We start from the raw sequence: 19,620 nt of genomic DNA on the forward strand, positions 1-19,620 counted from the left end.
TCAAAGTCAGGAGTTCGAAACCAGCCTGAAAAAGAGCGAGACCCCATCTCAACTAAAAATAGAAATTAATTGGACAACTAAAAACATGTAGAAAAAATCAGTCGGGCATGGTGGTGTACGCCTGTAGTCCCAGCTACTCGGGAGGCTGAGGCAGGAGGATTTCTTGAGCCCAGGAGTTTGAGGTTGCAGTGAGCTAGGCTGACGTGACGCCATGGCACTCACTCTAGCCTGGGCAACAAAGCGAGACTGTCTCAAAGAAAAAAAAACCCAAACAAATAAATAAATAAAGTATAAATCAGGTTGTGACACATCTCTCCTCAAAACCCTCCCATCAGATTCATAATAAATCCAAATTTCTCTGAGGCTGCAAGTCTCCCGACTTTCCTCTTGACATCCTCCCTGCCTTGTTGGTCTTGCTGTGCTTTTAACAGGCCAGGCTGCTTTGCTGCTCAAGCCCTTTGCTCTCTTGTTCTCTCTCCCGGCTCTCTGTAATTGCCTGTGTCTTTGTATTCGCCGCTGGACTTTAAGCTCCCTGAGGACAGGGCTGGGTGCACACTGTCCTGTTCCTCACTTCCTCCCTGGCCCAGCGCTGGCCCCTCAGTGTCTGCCCAGTGCGCACACAGGCTCCTCCACCAGCCAGGTGGCCCAGGAGTACTGGCATCCCTCTGCTGGCAGCGGGAGTGGGGACCAGTGCCGAACCGAGCCCTCCCCTGAGCTTTTCATATCCAGGTATACGTGGGCTTATCCTGAATGAAGGGGGGCGATCCCAGTTAGGCTGTGCGCAGCTGAGGGCTACGGAGACTTAACAGGCAAGAGAGAGAAGTGTGAGGGTCATCGCTGGGTGACTTCTGGCAGTTTCAATGCATGTCTAGCAGCCTCTGATGTTTTTTTTTTGTTTTAGTCCGAATTTGTGCCTCCATTTACTCTCAACACAACAAATAGAGCAGCTTAAGCTCCCAGGAACAGCCTGGACGTGGGGTTCCCAAAGCAAGGGCCTTTGCCAGCTGCTCCACTTCTGTGCTCTTCCCAAACGTGTTGTTGAAACGAGGGATTTTCCTCTCCCTAGCAGGCAGTGCAGTTACCTCGGGTGCCCCCTGTGTTGATTTAGAATCCCAAGGAGTCAGTGACTTCCTTGATTGAGCTGCTGCCTGTGCCAGCTTCTGCCCAGCCCCCATCTGCAGCGGCCACAGTGGGGCTGCCCTGCCAGAAGCCAGGTGTCCCCAGCAGGGGTCCTACCACTGGCCCAGCCTGCAAGGATTCTGCCTCCCAGGGCCACCTGGCTCAGGACTGCCTCTGCCCAGTTCCCCGGAAGCTGGGGGCAGGACCCTGAAACGCCGAGTCCTTTTCCTTAGGCACTGGGCATGGCAGCGGGCAAAGGGAGGGTCAGCAAGGACCATGACCTGGCTTCCTAGTTACAGACCATTCAGCCAAGGCTGTGCCTAGAGTGGGACCTGCTAAGTGGGGGCACAGTGGGACATTGGGGGAAGCACATTTGAGCCAGTGCTGCTGGGGTCTGCGTGGATGAGAGCCCGTGGGTGGGCCTCGCTCCTGACCTCGGAAGCCAGCTCTGCGGCTTTCTTCCCCTCTCACCTTGAGCCCTGGGTAGTTCAAGGAGCCCATGGGCTTCTTTGTGTGCCCCGGCTGTCCCAAGCTCACCTCCACTCGCAAGGTTGTGGCCTTTGGTAAGTTCCTTTACTTCTTTTCCATTTTTGATGCTGAGTGAGCATCGTTTTGCTCCCCAGGATAACATCCTCCTTACTGCAACGTGCTAGTTCCGTTCCCTGCTGGTTTTGTGGTTTGGCTTGGGCTTAGAAATTCGAGCCTCCACAAGTGGAGGGGCCAGCTGGGTTTCTTGAACACAGAGCCTGAGGGACCTTCTCTGCAGCTGTTGGCAGCAGCCAGAGAACCGTGGAAGGGCTAGAGCTTCAGCAAGGAGAGGGAGGGAGAGGGGCTGGGCCAGGGGCCAGGTTAGAACCGGGCTTGCCAGATTTGCAGAGGGGGCCATAGGGAGAGGGGAGGTGGCCCTGCTCACAGGACTCCTGTGGGTGGGCCCAGTGCTCAGGGCTCCCCTCTTAGTGTGCTTTCTAGCTCTTGCTGAGGCTCCCCGGTGCTGGTGAGGATTCAGGTTCCTTTCCTCAGGGCTGATACCCAAACTGCCCCGCAGGTGGCTTCTTCTCCCTGTTCCTGCGTGCCAGGGCAGCATGGGGCCTCAGGCTGCAAGCGCTCCCAGGACCCCGCAGTGCCTTTCATCCCTAGTGTACAGATGGATGGAGGCAGCTGCCCAGAGGGCTAGTTGGTGGTGTGGTACCCAGCCCCGCAACCCCGTCTCCTGACACAGCCCCATCCTGCCCCAGCACCAGAGCTGGGAGGATTGTTCATGGTTCACCAGGCTTACCCAGCAATGCCTCCTCTGTAATCCACAGCGGGGAGGAGAGGGGCAGTCACAGGGACCAGGCCCAGCTCATCCTTCTTTCTGGGAGGGGCCTCTAGAGCACTGTGTCAGGGAGTCAGCGTTCACAGTCCCCTGGGATCTTCTCTGGGCCGTTTTCTCTTAGGTTTCACTGAAATTAACTGCACATAGCTGGACTAGGAACTTTGTAAACGTGGTACTTCCAGGGACTTGTGAGACTCTGGGAAAATTACTTCACCCTATTCCTTGTTTGCTGCCTGGCTAACAAGTGAGGACCCAGGGGTAATCTAGTCCGCCAAAGCCCCGGAGTCCCGCAGAGCGATGCCATCTGTGAGGAGTTAGAGGGGAGAGCCCTTGCTTTTGTCCACCCTCTGATTAAGTTGACGTCTCCTCGACTGCTAGCTTTGTCCCTCTGGGACTTGGGGGTGGGGCTGGAGCAGAGCCTGGGTGCCTGTGTGACTTATCTGCACATTGTTTTTCCTGTCTGCAATTTCAGGGTCGCGCTGCGGCAGCCTGGCGCCTGGCAAGTGAGGGGAACCTGCCAGGGGATTACTGTGCGCTAACGGCAAGACAGGCTGGCCCCGGGGGAGCGGGGATGGGCAGAGCAGCCGCCCAGCCTCGGCTAGCAACGCCAGGGAGGCGGCCTGGGCCCTCGTGGGGAGCTCGGTGCACATTCGGCTGATGAGACGTGTTGGACGAGGCTCTCCGCTGAGCAGCAGCTGTTCCCAGCACCAGAGGACCCCACCGCAGGGGCAGGAGCTTCGAGACCCGTATGGGACTGCAGCTGGGGCGGTGGCCCCCAGGAGAAGGGACCAGCACCTCGGATGGCAAGCAGTAGGGCAGAACCTAACATAAGGAGGATCTTGGTCGTTATCGCAGAGTTTTCCGACACCCCTGGCGCTTCCTGTTTTTCTCTTCTCAGGGTTGGGTTCTGGTTGCCCTCCCCTGGCAGAGGGGCTGGACCGTCCAAGCTGGGGATGACTCTTGCTGGGAACCGGGCCCCCTGAAGCCCATGCGCGCTCTGCTGTGATTGGAGGACGAGGGCTTCCCCGAAGCAGGGGACGAGGGGCTGCCTCAGTATCTGCCCATGAGCCACAAGGACCCTAACTGCTCCAGACTGGATTGTTTCAAGCCACCAAAGAGGGGGCCCCCCAGAGCTGGCAGCCAGAAATCCCAAGGGACTAGAGGGCTGGGATGGACTGACCTCCCCCTCGCCAGGGCAGCAGGAGGGGCAGAGCCCCTGTGGCCCAGCTAGTGACGGAGAGACCCGATGAAGCCCTAAGCAGGGGCCCGAGTGGCTCTGGGACAGGGCAGCCACTCCTGCTGACGTGCTTTCTCCTTACCTTGAAGGAGGGCGTGGGCGAGGGACCCCTGCCGCTGTCCCCTGCCGCGGCACGTGCCCCTATGCCCTTTGCACGTGGTGCCAGGATAGGCAGACTGTGCCGTGGCTGGCCCCTCAGCGGGCTGGGAAAGGAGTGGCCGCGGTGACGGCTGCCTGCCCGCCGGCACCATGAAGTGCTCCCTGCGGGTGTGGTTCCTCTCGGTGGCCTTCCTGCTGGTGTTCATCATGTCCCTGCTCTTCACCTACTCGCACCACAGCATGGCCACCCTGCCCTACCTGGACTCGGGGGCCCTGGGCAGCACCCACCGGGTGAAGCTGGTGCCCGGCTATGCCGGCCTGCAGCGCCTCAGCAAGGAGGGGCTCTCGGGCAAGAGCTGCGCCTGCCGCCGCTGCATGGGCGACACGGGCACCTCGGACTGGTTTGACAGCCACTTCGACAGCAACATCTCCCCCGTCTGGACCCGAGAGAACATGGATCTTCCCCCGGATGTCCAGAGGTGGTGGATGGTGAGCACTGTGACCCCTCCTGCCTCCCCTGTGCCGCCCCCTCTCCAGGGATCTGTCCCTCTGATCGGGAGTCGCTCTTAGAACCCCCTTTTGGATTTGGGCTGTCTTCTGGCCCCCAGAGCCGTATGCCAGGATCACAGATGACTGGAGGGCAGAGCAAACTTTCTCCTGGAAGGAGAGAGAACTAGTATTTTCTAGTGCCTGTAGGAGCCAGGCATAGACCAGAAGTGCCTACTGCACCTGGCAGGTGGCCTGGTGAGAGGACAGGTCCTCAGGGAAGACGGTGGGAAGTGAGGAGCACTGTCTGGGGAGGCCTGCCTCTGTGAGGGGGGCAGCCCCAGGCCCCAGTGGCTGTTGATGTGCAAGGTTGCAGCCCACACTGCTGCATGTGCTGACCTGTTAAGAGAACCCAGAAATCCAGATTTTTTTTTTTTTTTTTGAGACAGAGTCTCACTTTGTTGTCCAGGCTAGAGTGAGTGCCGTGGCTTCAGCCTAGCTCACAGCAACCTCAAACTCCTGGGCTCAAGTGATCCTGCTGCCTCAGCCTCCAGAGTAGCTGGGACTACAGGCATGCACCACCATGCCTGGCTAATTTTTTCTATATATATTAGTTGGCCGATTAATTTCTATTTTTTATTTATAGTAGAGACAGGGTCTTGCTCTTGCTCAGGCTGGTTTCCAACTCCTGACCTCGGGCAGTCCGCCCACCTGGGCCACCCAGAGTGCTAGGATTATAGGCGTGAGCCCTTGCGCCCGGCCCAGATTTTTAAACTAAATACCCCGATTTGTAAATGTTGGCTCAAAATAATTGCAAATACCACAAGAGCCACTTGCCTCATTCTTTGCAATTGCTGGAAAAGACTTCTTTGTGGCTGGGATGAGAAAGCATCGTGTCCTGCCCAAGGGAGCTGAAGGGGCAGCTAGGGATTCTGTGCACAGGTCCTCCTGTCCTTCCAGTCGGTCACCTTTCTGCTCCTTCTAATTTCCTCCACCTCACCCTGCAGCCTTGGCAGCATCGCTCCCCAGCCTCTGCAGGCCATCTGGTTGCCACATGGGTGGGGGCCAGGGTGGGGCCCGCCACAGGCTCCCTGCTTTCCCTGCTCAGCTCTCAGGGAGCCCGACTTGCCCTTTTCTGAGTTCAGGGACAACATGGGGATGAGCTCATGTGATCAGGCTTATCTGAACCACTCCGCAGAGCCTGCCTTTGACCCAGAGTGTCCAAGACTGGGGTCTGCAGAGGGGGGTCACCAGGACCCCACGGGGTACCCCCTGAAGGCTAATTGGGAAGGAGCCTCTGAGGATGCCCTCAAAGGGTCCTGCCTCTTGTTCAGAGGCAAGGCCTTCGTTTATGGGGGAAGTGTCAAGGTTCAGAGAGGACCCAGGGTTCGCCCAAGGTCTTAGTTTCAGTGGTGGCCGTATGGGGCCAGGACAGGACTCTGGGCAGAGATGGATGCCAGCGAACAGGCTAGGCCTGGAAGCCGCTTTGGCAGCCCCCAGCCAGCAGGCTGAGTCCCAGGGGCGCCCCCTGTCGGCTGATTGGGAAGGAGCCCCTGAGCGAAGCCGCCCTGCTCGGCGGCACAGGCCTGCGGGTTCCTGGAGAATGTGCTGCCTGGCAGCTTGACCCGAGCGCCCTCCAGTGCCTCGGCAGCTCTGTGGCTAGCAGGGCCCCTCCGCTGCCTGATCAGTGAGACTCACGCAGGACCAGGGCCTGTGCTGTTGAGAGAGAGGAGGGTCCTCCTGCTCAGAGAGAGCCCCCACTCCCTGACAGCCCTGGGTGAGGAGGTCCGTGCGCGCGGAGCTAGAGGGCGGGGGCAGAGCAAGGTAGGCGGGAGCCCCCCAGCTCACGCGCCTCTGCGCTCCCTCCGCAGATGTTGCAGCCCCAGTTCAAATCGCACAACACCAACGAGGTGCTGGAGAAGCTGTTCCAGATCGTGCCGGGGGAGAACCCCTACCGCGTCCGGGACCCCCACCAGTGCCGGCGCTGCGCCGTGGTGGGGAACTCCGGCAACCTGCGGGGCTCTGGCTACGGGCAGGACGTGGACGGACACAACTTCGTCATGAGGTGAGCCCCTTTGGGGCCTGCAGGTGCGCCCCGGACAAGCCCCCAGCAGGGGCTCTGGCCTCCTTGGCCTTGTCTGGCAGGGTATGGGTTGCCAGCTGCGGGGGGGGGGGGGTGGTGGTGGTGTGGGACCCTGACACCCAGATCCTTCTAGAACAGGCTCAGCTCTCCTTTGTCCATTGGCAGTGGATGGGGAGGCAGAATTCCAAAGCTAAACTTTGCTTGAGGCCAACACTCAGTTTCCAAGGGTCTGAATTCTCTGGAAAGAGCTGAAACCAGATCCCTGGCTGATGTTTGGTGAAAAATCCCACCAGAGGCCCTTCCTCCCCTCCCCGTCTCCCCAGCAGTTGGACAGGAGCAACAGCCCCAAACCAAACTAGCGTCTTGCTTCACAGCAACAGGTGATTCTTTCTGGCAAACTCACAGAGGACAGAGGTCCTGGGCGCAAAAGCTGCTTGTTCTGGGCTCGTTCATTGGAAGACATCTGTGCCCAGCTGTGAGGAGAGGGAGAGGGTTGGGAGGGCGTTCGGTCCAGACAGAGACGCAGAGCAACCAAGGCTGGGCGTGAACAGGGAGTCACGGCTGTTGTCTGCTTCTGTTCCTGAGCCTGTGTGTTTCAACTTCCTTTTTTGGCTGGGGACAGGAAATGCCACGGTGGCATCCTTCCAACCCCCCTCCTTGGTGGAGGAAGAGCCTGAAGACTAGAGATGCTGAAAATGCCCAGTTTTCATGCATGTCGCAGGATGAGCGTTGCAGAGAGACCAGGTTTCCCGGGAGGCGGGAGGAAGGGCTTTGTCTTAGAAACTGTTGCTGTCGCCATAGCAACGCCGAGGTAGCAGTATGTCTCTGAGGTTTTCAGCGTTCCTTGCAAGACCTTCCCCATGTTGGGAAACGGTGGCAAATGGGGGAGAGAGGAGAATGAACCCCATCCAGGACCCCAGAGCCACCTGAGAATATCCCCGTCTGCAACTGCTAGCTCCCCAAATGGGAGGGAGGTGGGATGGGAGCTGGAGAGGGGCCTCTCTCCACCCAGAGCCGGTGGCCTGGCCGAGGCTGGGGGATGAGGCGTCCATCACTCCAGTGCGGCCCTGGGGCACTTGGGAAGCCAGGAAGATGTTCTCAGGTGGCTGAAGCGCCTGCCTCCCCGGCCACCGGCACCAGGTGAGAGCTACATTCGGCGCCTCAGTGATGGGTGGGAAGCTCCAGGGCGGAGGCCCTGTTGACCCAAAAGGTTTGGCTGCTTGTGACACTTGGGTGGTACCCGGGCAGGCCGGGTGGAAGAAAGGAATTCGCAGATGCTCCCTCACAGGGGCCAGGCTAGGAGCTGTGGTGGTGTGGAGTGGGCCCCAGAACCGCTTTCTGGAAGGGGCGAGCCAGGTGGTGGTTGGCGGTCTGCTGGTCCATGGAGGCAGACGACAGTGGAGGGGACTCTGCTTGGGGGCATATCATGGCTTGGAACCAGTGGGGAGGCTTCCTGTCCTGGAAACAAGACCAACTTGGGCAAGACCCACTGGGAGTGCTGAGCTGAGTTACGGTGAGACAGTGGCCTGACCCACCAGTTCCGCCCCCTCCCAGCTGCCTCCTGTTCCTCGTATTTCCTCAGCCCTGCCGACTACCCAAATGGAGTTCAGCTGTCCTGGCCTCAGCTGGCCAGAAGATACGTCCACAGCTTCCAGAACAGTGCCTGGGAGATAGTAGATACCCCATAAACAGATGAATGAAAGAAAGCGACTAGGCAGCCAGACACCAAGCCCTAAACAAGAGCGCATCCCCTCTGCCTGTGCCCCTGCCCCCAAGAGCTTCTTTGGCCGTTGGAGGCAGCCAGGGACAACTTGATTTCTAGAATGCTTTGTTACCGAGTCCCAGAGATATGGCTCATCCTCTGTCCTGCTCTGCCCTTTTCCAGGGCTTGGCTGCTCTGGAGTGAATCAGACCCTCAAAACAAAATCTCGTCCCCATTAGAGTGCCGTGTTCCTTCCCTTTGCCTTGAAGGCTGTGAAACTTTGCTGGGACCTCTCGCTCCCTTCATTGCCAGGCGTTTCGAAGCTGGTGTCTGGCCAACGGCGGAGGGCAGTGTAGGGGGCAGCGTGATCCTGGCTGACAGGTCCGAGGAGGGACTTTATGAAAGCTCGGGCTGCCAATTCAGTGGAGGAGGCAGGTGGGGTGGGTCTTCGGAAGCCAACCCGGGGCAGCTGCAGCCCTTGGATCTGCAGGACCGGGTTGGCCTCTCCACTGAGTGAGATGAAGTTTCTTAGGTCCTCACAGGAGTACGCCTTGACCCCAGCCCAGGTCCCAGCCAACCCGAGTGTCCCCAACCCAGGTCTTCCACCTCCTGCTTACCCCTTGCCATCGCCCGGAGATGGCAGCGGAGAGACATTTCCCCACCATCTCCGGGGCCATGCCCTGACAAGGCTTCCTCCCCAGCCTGCCTGTTTCTCACAGACCCCGGGGCGACTGGCGGGAGGCAGATGTGGCTGTGGTGACCACAGGACGCCAGCGCCTTTGTGTGGAGCTATAGCAGCCCACATGGGTAGAAAAAGATGCTTCCTGGTTCCTCTAGGAGACGGTGTCACTGAACCCTAAGGACCAGGGGACCAGAGGGGCACCCAGACAGGAGGCAGAGGGGCAGTTCATCAGAAGGCGTGGGTTTGGGGAGGGAGGCAGGTGCTAGATTGTGTCATGGGGGAACAGAGCACATTGGGGTCTGTAGGGAAGATTCTAGGCATCTGCTTGAACCAGACTAGAACTAAAGTGTAACATTAAGAACAAAGACTCAGTTTCTAGCCTTTAGGGCCTCCCATTCGAAAGCATCCTCCAGGCCCTTAAGGGAAGGGAAAACAGAGGTAGGAGACATGGTGACGTGACCAGCAGGGAGCATCCTGGATGGCACAGCCCGTGGCCCTCCCAGTCCCCTCACTGAGTGACGGGAATGCGGCAGCCAGTGTGGGAGCCCTTGCAGCCCAGGGAGTCCTCACCCAGCCAGCCAGATGGTCCAGCCGCTGCAAGGACAGGGACCGTTTGTGCTGGTTGTATTAGAAGTGGCATAGAAAGCTGGGAGAGACACGGAAGATCTCTCTCTCTCTCTCCCCCTCCTGGGTCTCGGTGTCCCCAGGGGATGACCAGGTTACAGTCACCCTTACTCCACTTTGGTGGTCATGATTCTACCAGGTGGTCTATGCGAGACAGGAATGTCCTCATAAACAGTCTTAGCAGAAAAGACAGGACCAACAGGTACATGTTTAACAGCTGGTTTATCTTTTACGTAAGGTGCTAACCAAAAGGGGAGCTTTGATTTTACTTGTGCTGTGTTTTGCACGAATTGAAAGGAAATGGAAGCCTTCTTGGCTTGCTACCTGTGGGGAGATGGGAAGCCTGTGCTCACTGTCTGGAAACCAGGAGAGATGGCACATTGCATGTCACCTGAAAGACAGCCAGGGCGGTCACCCTCAGAATGCCGGGCATGCCTCCTGGCCTTGGAGTGGAAGGGCAGACAGGGACTGGGAGTACAGGCACAGGCTGGCGGTAGCAGAACAGAGGCTTCCATCCAGCCCAGGGGCCGAGGGAATGCTTAACCTTCCCATCTTTCTTTCACTGTCGTCAAATGGAGAGGGCAGAACAGCCAGGCAAGGTGGAAGCTGTGGAAGGCTGTCATGTTCTTTCTTTAAAAAAAATTATAAGCTGGGCACCGAGGCTCACACCTGTAATCGTAGCAACTTGGAAGGCTGAGGTGGGAGGATCATTTGAGCCCAGGAGTTGAAGACCAGCCTGGGTAATATAGCAAGTCCTCATTGCAAAAAATAAATATTTTTAGATTACAGTTATCTCAAAAAAAAAATCAAAAACACCCAAACACAAACAGAAATGTATACAAAAAAATTAATTCCCCCAATCCTGAGGGTAACCATTGTTAACAATTTTAATAATAATCTAGACTTTTTCTGTTCATATGTAAAAGTATGTTTTTGTTTTCCCTTTGCTGTAATTTCCTCCTGCACAAGGTAAGTACTAAAAGACATATATTAAAAGAAGGACAATTAGGCTGGGCGCGGTGACTCAATTCTGTAATCCTAGCATTCTGGGAGGCCGAGAGACGGGCGGATTGCTCAAGGTCAGGAGTTCAAAACCAGCCTGAGCAAGAGTGAGACCCCATCTCTACTATAAATAGAAAGAAATTAATTGGCCAACTAATAGATATAGAAAAAATTAGCCGGACATGGTGGCGCATGCCTGTAGTACCAGCTACTTGGGAGACTAAGGCAGGAGGATTGCTTGAGCCCAGGAGTTTGAGGTTGCTGTGAGCTAGGCTGACGCCACGGCACTCACTCTAGCCTGGGCAACAGAGTGAGACTCTGTCTCAAAAAAAAAAAAAAGAAGGATGATTAACACCACTTTTTTTTTTTCATACAATATCTCTTTTTTTACTAGCACATGTAAATCTACTTCATTCATTCTGACGGCCACGTGCTATTCCATTATATGAATATGCCAAAGTGTATTAAACAGTTCTTTTTCTTTATTTTTTTTTTTTAAGACTGTCTTGCTCTGTGGTGACACCCACCCTAGCCAGAGCACAGTGGTACAATGTAGCTCACAGCAGCCTCAAACTCCTGGGCTCAAGCAATCCTCCTGCCTCAGCCTCCTGAGTAGATGGGACTATAGGCAATCACCACTTTGCCCAGCCTCTATTGTTTAATTTGATACTTTTAAATTTTCATTTTTTTTAGAGACAGGGTTTCGCTCTGTCACCCAGGTTGGAGTATGGTGTACAATTCATAGCTCACTCCAACTCCTGGGCTCAAGCCTCCTGAATAGCTATGAATACAGGCGCATGCCACCACACCCAGCTCATTTTTTAAAACTTTTAATTATTTCTTTTTAGCGACAGGGTCTCACTATGTTGTCCAGGCTGGTCTTGAACTCCTGGCCTCAAGTTATCCTCCCACCTTGGCCTCCCATAGTGCTGGGTTTATGGGCATGAGCCATCATGCCTGGCCTTGATTCTACTTTTTATTATTATAAATAATACTACATTGAATATCCTGTACACATGTCTTTGTACACCTGTGCGGTTATTTTTATAGGATTTCTAGAAGTAGAACTGCTGGGTCAAAGCGTACACCCGTTTAAATTTTTGATGGATAGCACCACATTGTCCTCTAAAAATCTTGTACCAGTTTCCATGGCAGTTGATTGTCATGTCACCCTCTCCTCCCTGCAGGATGAATCAGGCGCCAACTGTGGGCTTTGAGCAGGATGTTGGCAGCCGAACCACCCACCATTTCATGTACCCTGAGAGTGCCAAGAACCTGCCCGCCAACGTCAGCTTTGTGCTGGTGCCCTTCAAGGCCCTGGACTTGCTGTGGATCGCCAGTGCCCTGTCCACGGGGCAGATCCGATTGTGAGCCTCTTGGTTGCTGGGAGGGAACATGGGTGACAGGATCACCTTGGGAGGGGGCTTTCCGGGGACTGGATTGTGCCAATTCCTTTAATTGAACATTTTGACCAAGAGGGGCTGGTGACGAGGGAGGGCTTCCAGCGGTGAGTTAACTGAGGGTGCAGCTTGTTCCATGTCACTTCCTGCGTGGTGCCATCCAGCATCCTGACGGTGGAAAAGTGAGGGAAGGACCATCTGGTTTGGGTCTCGTTTCCGGGACGTGGCTCCTGACTTGGGGAACTCTGCCTTCTGAGAACTTTCTTTGGGGGTGGGGGCAGTGGTCCCATCACAGCCCAGAACTATGGGAAATCCATTTCACCAAGTGGTTTTTTTTTTTATAACAGCTTTATCAAGATGTAATTCACATACCATACAACTCACCCACTCACTTAAGGTGTACAATCTATTGAATTTTAGTATATTCATAGAGTTGTGTAACCACAACCACAGTTGATTTTAGAACATTTTCATGTTTTAAAGATCTTTAAAGTTCTACAAATACCCCTTCCCCCCTAGCCATCACCACACTCCACCCACCCCCAGCCCGGGGCAACCGCTAATCTACTCTCTGTCTGTGTATTTTTGTTGTGTAGTAAAATATACATAATATGGAATTTACCATTTTGACCATTTTAAAGTATACAGCTCAGTAACATTAAGTATATTCACATTGTTGTACGACAGTCACCACTGTCTCCAGGACTTTTTATCACCCCAGATGGAAACTCTGTACACATTAAACACTAACTCCCCATTCTTCCCTCCCCCAACCCCTGGTAACCTTATTCTACTTGCTGTCTCTGTAATTTGACTATTCTAGGTGCCTCGTATAAGTGGGGTCGTTTCATGTTTGTTCTTTCATATCTGGCTTATTTCATTTAACATGATGTCCTCAGGGTTCATCCATGTTGTAGCTTGTGTCAGAATTTCCTGGGTTTTGTTTAAGGCTAAATAGTATTCCATTGTATGGATATACCACATTTTGCTTATTCATTTATACACCAGTGGACGTTTAGGTTGTTTCTACCTTCTGGCTATTGTCACCAAGTATTTTTTTAAACACAAAAGTGTAAGTTACAGTTTCCTGACTTCAGGGTGTTCGTTATCTTGTGCCTGGGAGAACTGAGCTGTAGGGATGAAGGGCCATAGCTACCCAGAGAAGGGTGCCGGTTACAGGAGCCGTGTCTGATAGTGGAGTTGATGGCAAGCCTGAGGGGAGTGGCGAGGGACAGGCAAGAACACAGACGTGGGTTTAGATGATCAGCCAACTCCTGTGGAGAGCTCACGGCATATAGGAGGGGTAAAAAGTTTGCAGCTGGGTTATGGAAGGCCCCAGTGCTTGTCTAAAACATCCCTATTTTATCCTAAATGACGTGGGGAGCCATTGAAGGCTTCTGAGCAGGGTCTGCAGTGGTGAACGTGCAGTGGGAGAACAGCCTGGAAGCAGGTTGGTCTGGAAGCTGTGAGGCCTGAATGGGGGAGGAGGAGAGGCACTTACGGGTCCCACGGGGCCATCTGAAATGTTACCTTTCTGTCTACTTACAGCACCTATGCCCCAGTGAAGTCTTTCCTTCGGGTGGACAAAGAAAAGGTAAGCTCCCCACATCAGTGGGAACAGTGTTTGACCGTGTGCCTGGCCCTGTGGCTCAGGTATGCCCCAGTTCCTTCCCAGAACCTGCGGAGTCCCCATTTGCTGGGATGCCTGACCCCAGCAGTGGCCACAGGACCCAGGGGACTCGGAGGCACAGGTGCCCTGGCAGCACGGAGGAAGTGGCAGAAGCTGCTCAGAGGCTGGCCTTTTTGTCTGGGCTGCCAAACCCTCATGTACCTGTTACCTCTTCCCCTCCCAGGTCCAGATCTACAACCCAGCCTTCTTCAAGTACATCCACGACAGGTGGACAGAGCACCACGGGCGATACCCTTCCACAGGGATGCTGGTGCTCTTCTTTGCCCTGCATGTGTGTGACGAGGTGGGTAGGCCCCATCCTGGAGTGGGGGGAATAGTGGGACCCGTGAATCGGGGAATGCAGCCCTTCTGGGGCCTTAGCAGCTCCTCCAGAGGAGTGTGTTTTTGTAGGCAGAAACCATGTGGCTTTGATTTCCCCCATCTCTAGGCTGTAAAGTAGAGATCTGCCATTTCCCAAACTGTATTACTTTCCCGATTTTAACAAATCTGAAATCACTTCATTAAAAAGTTAAATTAGGCCGGGCGCTGTGGCTCACACCTGTAATTCTAGCTCTTGAGAGGCCGAGGCGGGCGGATTGCTCAAGGTCAGGAGTTCAAAAGCAGCCTGAGCAAGAGCGAGACCCCGTCTCTACTATAAATAGAAAGAAATTAATTGGCCAACTGATATATATATATAAAAAAATTAGCCGGGCATGGTGGCGCATGCCTGTAGTCCCAGCTACCCGGGAGGCTGAGGCAGAAGGATCACTCAAGCCCAGGAGTTTGAGGTTGCTGTGAGCTAGGCTGACGCCACGGCACTCACTCTAGCCTGGACAACAAAGTGAGACTCTGTCTCAAAAAAAAAAAAAAAAAAATTAAATTACTGGCCGGGCGCGGTGGCTCACGCCTGTAATCCTAGCTCTTGGGAGGCTGAGGCGGGCGGATTGCTCAAGGTCAGGAGTTCAAAACCAGCCTGAGCAAGAGCGAGACCCCGTCTCTACTATAAACAGAAAGAAATTAATTGGCCAACTGATATATATAGAAAAAATGAGCCGGGCATGGTGGCGCATGCCTGTAGTCCCAGCTACTCGGGAGGCTGAGGCAGAAGGATCACTCGAGCCCAGGAGTCTGAGGTTGCTGTGAGCTAGGCTGACGCCACGGCACTCACTCTAGCCTGGACAACAAAGTGAGACTCTATCTCAAAAAAAAAAAAAAAAAAAAAAAAAAGTTAAATTACTGGCCAGGCATGGTGGCTCACGCCTGTAATCCTAGCAATCTGGGAAGCCCAGGCAGGAGGATGGCTTGAGCCCAGAAGTTCAAGGTTGCAGTGAGTTGTGATGATGCCACCGTACTCCACTTGGAGTGAGACTCTGTCTCAAAAAAAAAAAAAAAGTTAGTAAAAAAGGAAATTGAGTATTACTATCATAAATGATATTGTTAGAAAGAAAAAGTAAGCATAACCATAAATAGCCCAGAAAGAGGGGTTACGTTTCAGCTGTTCCCCCACAGCTCCGAGCCCCAGGCTTATTGTGTTAAAATGGAGGTTGATCATTGAAAGAAGCCCATTTCACGGGTGGCCAGGGCTACTGTGCCGCAGGCGCAGTGCTCACACCCAGCACACCCCCTTTTGCCAGTAAGTTCTTCACTGTGCAGGACTGGGCACTGGACCAGCTTTCAGATAAAAGTACTCCTTTTCAAAAGAAAACCGTCAGCAAGGGCTGGGGAAGGAAGGACTGGTAAGGGAACGGTGGTCTTCCCTGTGAGTGTCCTTGCTCCAGGCCTGAGCGTCCACTGCGTCTCCCAGCCTCGCAGGCCGTCGTCCTGTCGCTGTGGGCCCTTGTCCTCCCCGCCACGACCCGGGGCCCTGCCGCGCCCTGTCCCCCACGGTCCCGGCGGTGGGCTGACCCTGCACCGCCCTTCCCCGCAGGTGAACGTGTACGGGTTCGGGGCCGACAGCCGGGGCAACTGGCACCACTACTGGGAGAATAACCGGTACGCGGGCGAGTTCCGGAAGACGGGCGTGCACGACGCGGACTTCGAGGCCCACATCATCGACATGCTGGCCAAGGCCAGCAAGATCGAGGTCTACCGAGGCAACTGAGCCTGGCCGCGCCACGACCCTCCCGGCCCAGGCGCAAAGCTCGGGCGCGCGTGCCCGCCCGGGACTCCAGACCCGCCCAAGTGCGGTGGCCTCGGCGTGTGCGCTGCGCCCCGCCCTGGGCGTCACCAGGCAATCAAGAGCAACTCCAGAGTGCGATCTGGACCAATCATGCTGCAGTCCAGCGAGCGCCTGCTGACTCCGGCCAATCACGAGACTCTGGGGGCTGTTCCGGGCCTGACAACCAATGAGCGCTGCAATCGGGTGAAGCTTGTTTTTCTCAGCCAATCATGCGACTCAAGGAGAACTTCCGGGCGCTGGGCCGTCTCCTCCAATCGATGGCCTCGGGGGGCGGGCTGGCGACCGGGCAATCCCCTGTCCCTTGTGCTTTTGGATAGGATTTTATTTCATGCTTATTGTGGAGCGGAGGATGCTCCGGGCTTCCACGAAGTACTTCGCTGCCTCGACAGCGGGGAGCGTCCCAGTTGCTGGCTGGCCTGACTTCCGCTGTGCGCTGCGGAGGGACCCGGGAAGGCGCAGGCCGGGAGCGTCGTCCCTCGGGGCCCCGGCGGGGTTTGTGGGGGTCGAGGAGAGGAGCCTGGGGGGTTCCATGGGGCGCGCCCTTTCTCCAGGAGGAAAGCTAGCAGTCTCCGCGATCTCTCAAGCGTCCGAGAGCGTTGTAGACTCCACGTTTCCCTAGTCCATCAGGCCCAGATGGGTGAGTGCAAACCCACCAAAGAAATGCAGTCGTGGTGATGCCCACGGGTCCTTCCTCCTCCCCGCCTCGGCCACCCTATGGAATGGCCTCCGACCAGGGCATTTCGTGTCTCACGGGAAAACTAGGGAATTGAATTCCCTCCTTGCTGGGGGTGGAATTTGCCTAGGGCCCAACCCCTGAACATAGGTGTAAGAAACAGGGCAGGGGACAAGGAAGCTCTGTCACATCCAACGTAAGGTGCTTCTCATTCACGTGTGCCCTCGGCCCCTCTGTTCACTCACAATCTTTTTAGTGTCTCTCCTTAGGCCCTGGGCCTCCTCACCAGCCTACTTGTTGCTCTGGAAAAAAATCAGAAAACCTGCCCTGGGATCGGGGCCCTGCTGCTGCTCGCGCTCTCTCTGTCTCTCACAGGCGCACACGTCTTTGGCTGGCTTTAGGGAGGGAGAGCAACAGTATGGAAAGAAGACTGGAGGTGGGAAGCCCAGCTGCTCGCTGCATGCCCCTTCCTCCACTTGTCACCCTAAAGAGTGATGCTTGCTTAGGGGTGACTTTGCTTTGGGCTCCTAATTTAGTTAATGTGAAGCCACCAGGTATGGCTGACCAACAAAGATTCTTTTAAAATTCTGAGCTGGCCGTGCAAGTAGCCAGGAGCCTCGCGGGGGCGGAGTAGACTTGCCGCTGCATGCCTCCTGCCACCGCGTCCCCCTGCTCATCTCCGCCTCCTCCCTCCGACCCACCTTCTGTTTCCCGCTCGGGAAGGGCTGGGAAGCTGACCACCAGGGGTTCCAGCTGGAAGCTGTTGGTGCTGCTGTACCCAGCTTAGGTCCCCAGAGGGAGCTGATGGTCGCCTTGCCCTTCAAGGTTGGGGAAGTTTAGGAGGGGGAAAGGGCTTCTGTGAAGCTCCCAAACCACTAAAAGGATCCCCTTCCCACCAAAGGTGACACATGCCCCCCCTTTTCTCAGTTGACACCACCAAGCAGCCTCCTGGCCTTTGGTATGGTTCCTGCAGCTGGCTGGGGGAACAGTGACCAGCAGGGGAGTTTGTTAGGGGAGGGTTGGGATGGGCAGTGGGCACCCAGAAGAATTAATATATTGAGAGCTTAGAGTTTGACTCTGTTCCTTCCCAATTCCAAACCGAGGAGGAGTAAAGAACGGGGTGGACGGGGGATTTAGTAGACTGCCTCTCAGGGCTCCCCGCTCCATCCTAGAGTGTCAAGGCACCAGCCATTCTTGCCAGTCTCATTTCAGTGCTTCCTGAAGAGGCTGTTTTGAAGATGAAAAACAATGCAATTATGCCAAACAGTATTGAGCAGAATAATTTATTTCTTTGTTTTTGTTTTGTTTAAACCATTAATTCCCATTCTGGAAGAGGTAGGTCCCAGCATCCAGCCCAGATCTCCTTTTCTGCAATAGTTAAAAGTTTTTTATTTCCTTCCCTTTCTCTCTTTCTGAATTAAAAAGAACAACAAAACTATATAGTCTTTCGTTTGTTCTGAAACGTGCATGATCGTGGGAAGGCAAATCTGAGAATGGGGACCTGTGAACGATAATGGCTGAGGATATTGCAGGGAGGGGGGATGTGGGAGGCAAGATGATTCCTAGACATCCTGTCTTTTGAGTGTCTGAAGTCCCCAAGACGCATCTGAGGAACCGTGAGCATTTTGGTTATAAATAAATTCATTTTCCCTCGTCAGTTTCCTTCAAAAAAAGAGTGCATTGGAAAGAATTATTCCTGGCAGCAACTTCCTGCAGGGGCTGTGCTGTAACCACTCTGGCCTCTGACTCTTAAGGCTTCTGCCAAGAAGTTCGTGTTTCCTTGATGCCAAACAGGTCCCATGGCCATGCCTCCAGCCTAGCAGGGCTGTGTGATCCTCCTCTGGGAGAGATGCCATGCTGGGTGAGCAATATAGGATTTATGGCCTGGGATAGGATGAGTGAATGCCAGGGGGAGAGAAGGAAGCCATTAAATATTTTACCCATCACAGGAACAGCCACTGGCAAGGAACTACCTTCTGTGACGTGTTTGACAAGATAAGAAAGCATCATGCCTTGCCAGGCAAGGTAAAGGTAAAATCCTAAACCTGTATCTTAAAAAGTCAAATTACTGGTCAAGGGTGGTGGTTCATGCCAGTGCTTAGGTTGTGATTTTTTGGGAAGCATAGTGAGGAGCACTGATTCCTAACTCAGAATTTGATTATTCTTTTCATTTTTAAAAAAAATTTTATTAGAGACAGGGTCTCACTATTTTGGTCAAGCTGGTCTCGAAATCCTGGCCTCCAATGATTCTTTTTTCTGCCTTGGCCTCCCAAAATGCTGGGATTACTGGTGTGAACCACTGTGCCTGGCCAAATTTTTTTTATTTTAATAATTACCATTTATAATCTTATGTGTGGCCAGTGGCATGTTGGTAAATTGTCTCTGATAAACACAACTCCTTGATTTGTAGCATCTGCTGATTTCTGTGGTGTAAATATTCCTGGCGTGCCCAATTTCAAGCTAGCAATGATTTAACCACCTGCTGTTATGAGTTGGTACACCACTGCTTTTGCTTGAATTTACTTCATAATTTCTTGCCTTTAAAAAGTGAAATGTATTCTTTTCTTTTTCTCTTTGAACATCCAAACATACTTAAGTGTTTTATCAGGCATTCCATAAAATTAATTTTACTTAGAGTGAATTTGTTTTGTTGATGTTGGCAGTCTTAGCATTAAATTTGGAATTTTGATTTTCAGATTCTTTCTTTTCAAAGTTTTTTTCTTTCCCCTTCCTGATTTTTCTCTCCCCACGATGCACAAAGGTAGTTGGCTGGCTCATAGCAGTTGGCTCCTTCCATCTGTCCAGCCCCTAGGGCTGTTCATTAAACAGAATGAGGTCTGTTGACCTTTTGGGGCTCCTACCCAGCAGAGATTTGGGGTTATCACAGAACCAGGGGGACAGTCAGCAAAGGGATAGTGTCACCTACCTGTTGCAAGGTGGACTCCAAGTTCTTCTGCCCCTTTTCTGGGTCCGTGCCTTAACACAATTTGCCTCGCCTCCAGCCACCGCGCAGGGGAAGCTGCAGCAGGCTCAGTCCAAGCAGGGACCCTGGCTGTGCTTCTGGCCTTGCATCCAGGGCTTAGGGGCCCCTCGACTCCACTGGCTCTAAATCCGGTAGCTGGTCCAGTCCACTGGAGCCCAGCAAGGTTTCAGCTTCAGCCCTGCTCACAGATCTGTATTTTCGTTCCATTGCTAGTCCATGAAAATACTTACAGTGTCTTTTGTTTTTCTTTCTGAAACAGTGTCTCACTTTGTTGTCCAGGCTAGAGTGTGTGCCGCGGCAGCCAAGCTCACAGCAACCTCAAACTTCTGGGCTCAAGCGATCTTCCTGCCTCAGCCTCCCGAGTAGC

At 54.1% G+C, this 19,620-nt stretch overlaps 1 protein-coding gene across 3 annotated transcripts in view; it reads left to right on the forward strand.

The window, feature by feature from the left end:
• The window catches only part of ST3GAL2 (ST3 beta-galactoside alpha-2,3-sialyltransferase 2), a 48,604-nt gene extending 30,896 nt beyond the window's left edge, over positions 1-17,708 (forward strand). For all 3 annotated transcript variants that reach the window (XM_012772452.3, XM_012772454.3, XM_012772453.3), the window contains exons 2-7: positions 2,907-4,259; positions 6,128-6,321; positions 11,537-11,716; positions 13,298-13,343; positions 13,603-13,722; positions 15,346-17,708. In XM_012772452.3, coding sequence (XP_012627906.1) covers positions 3,921-4,259; positions 6,128-6,321; positions 11,537-11,716; positions 13,298-13,343; positions 13,603-13,722; positions 15,346-15,519 — 1,053 coding nt within the window. In that variant the 5' untranslated portion in view covers positions 2,907-3,920 and the 3' untranslated portion in view covers positions 15,520-17,708. The remainder of the gene's footprint in view (positions 1-2,906; positions 4,260-6,127; positions 6,322-11,536; positions 11,717-13,297; positions 13,344-13,602; positions 13,723-15,345) is intronic.
• Positions 17,709-19,620: the final 1,912 nt, after the last annotated feature.

Source organism: Microcebus murinus, chromosome 20 (assembly GCF_040939455.1).
Source record: "Microcebus murinus isolate Inina chromosome 20, M.murinus_Inina_mat1.0, whole genome shotgun sequence".
NCBI classification, from domain to species: domain Eukaryota; kingdom Metazoa; phylum Chordata; class Mammalia; order Primates; family Cheirogaleidae; genus Microcebus; species Microcebus murinus.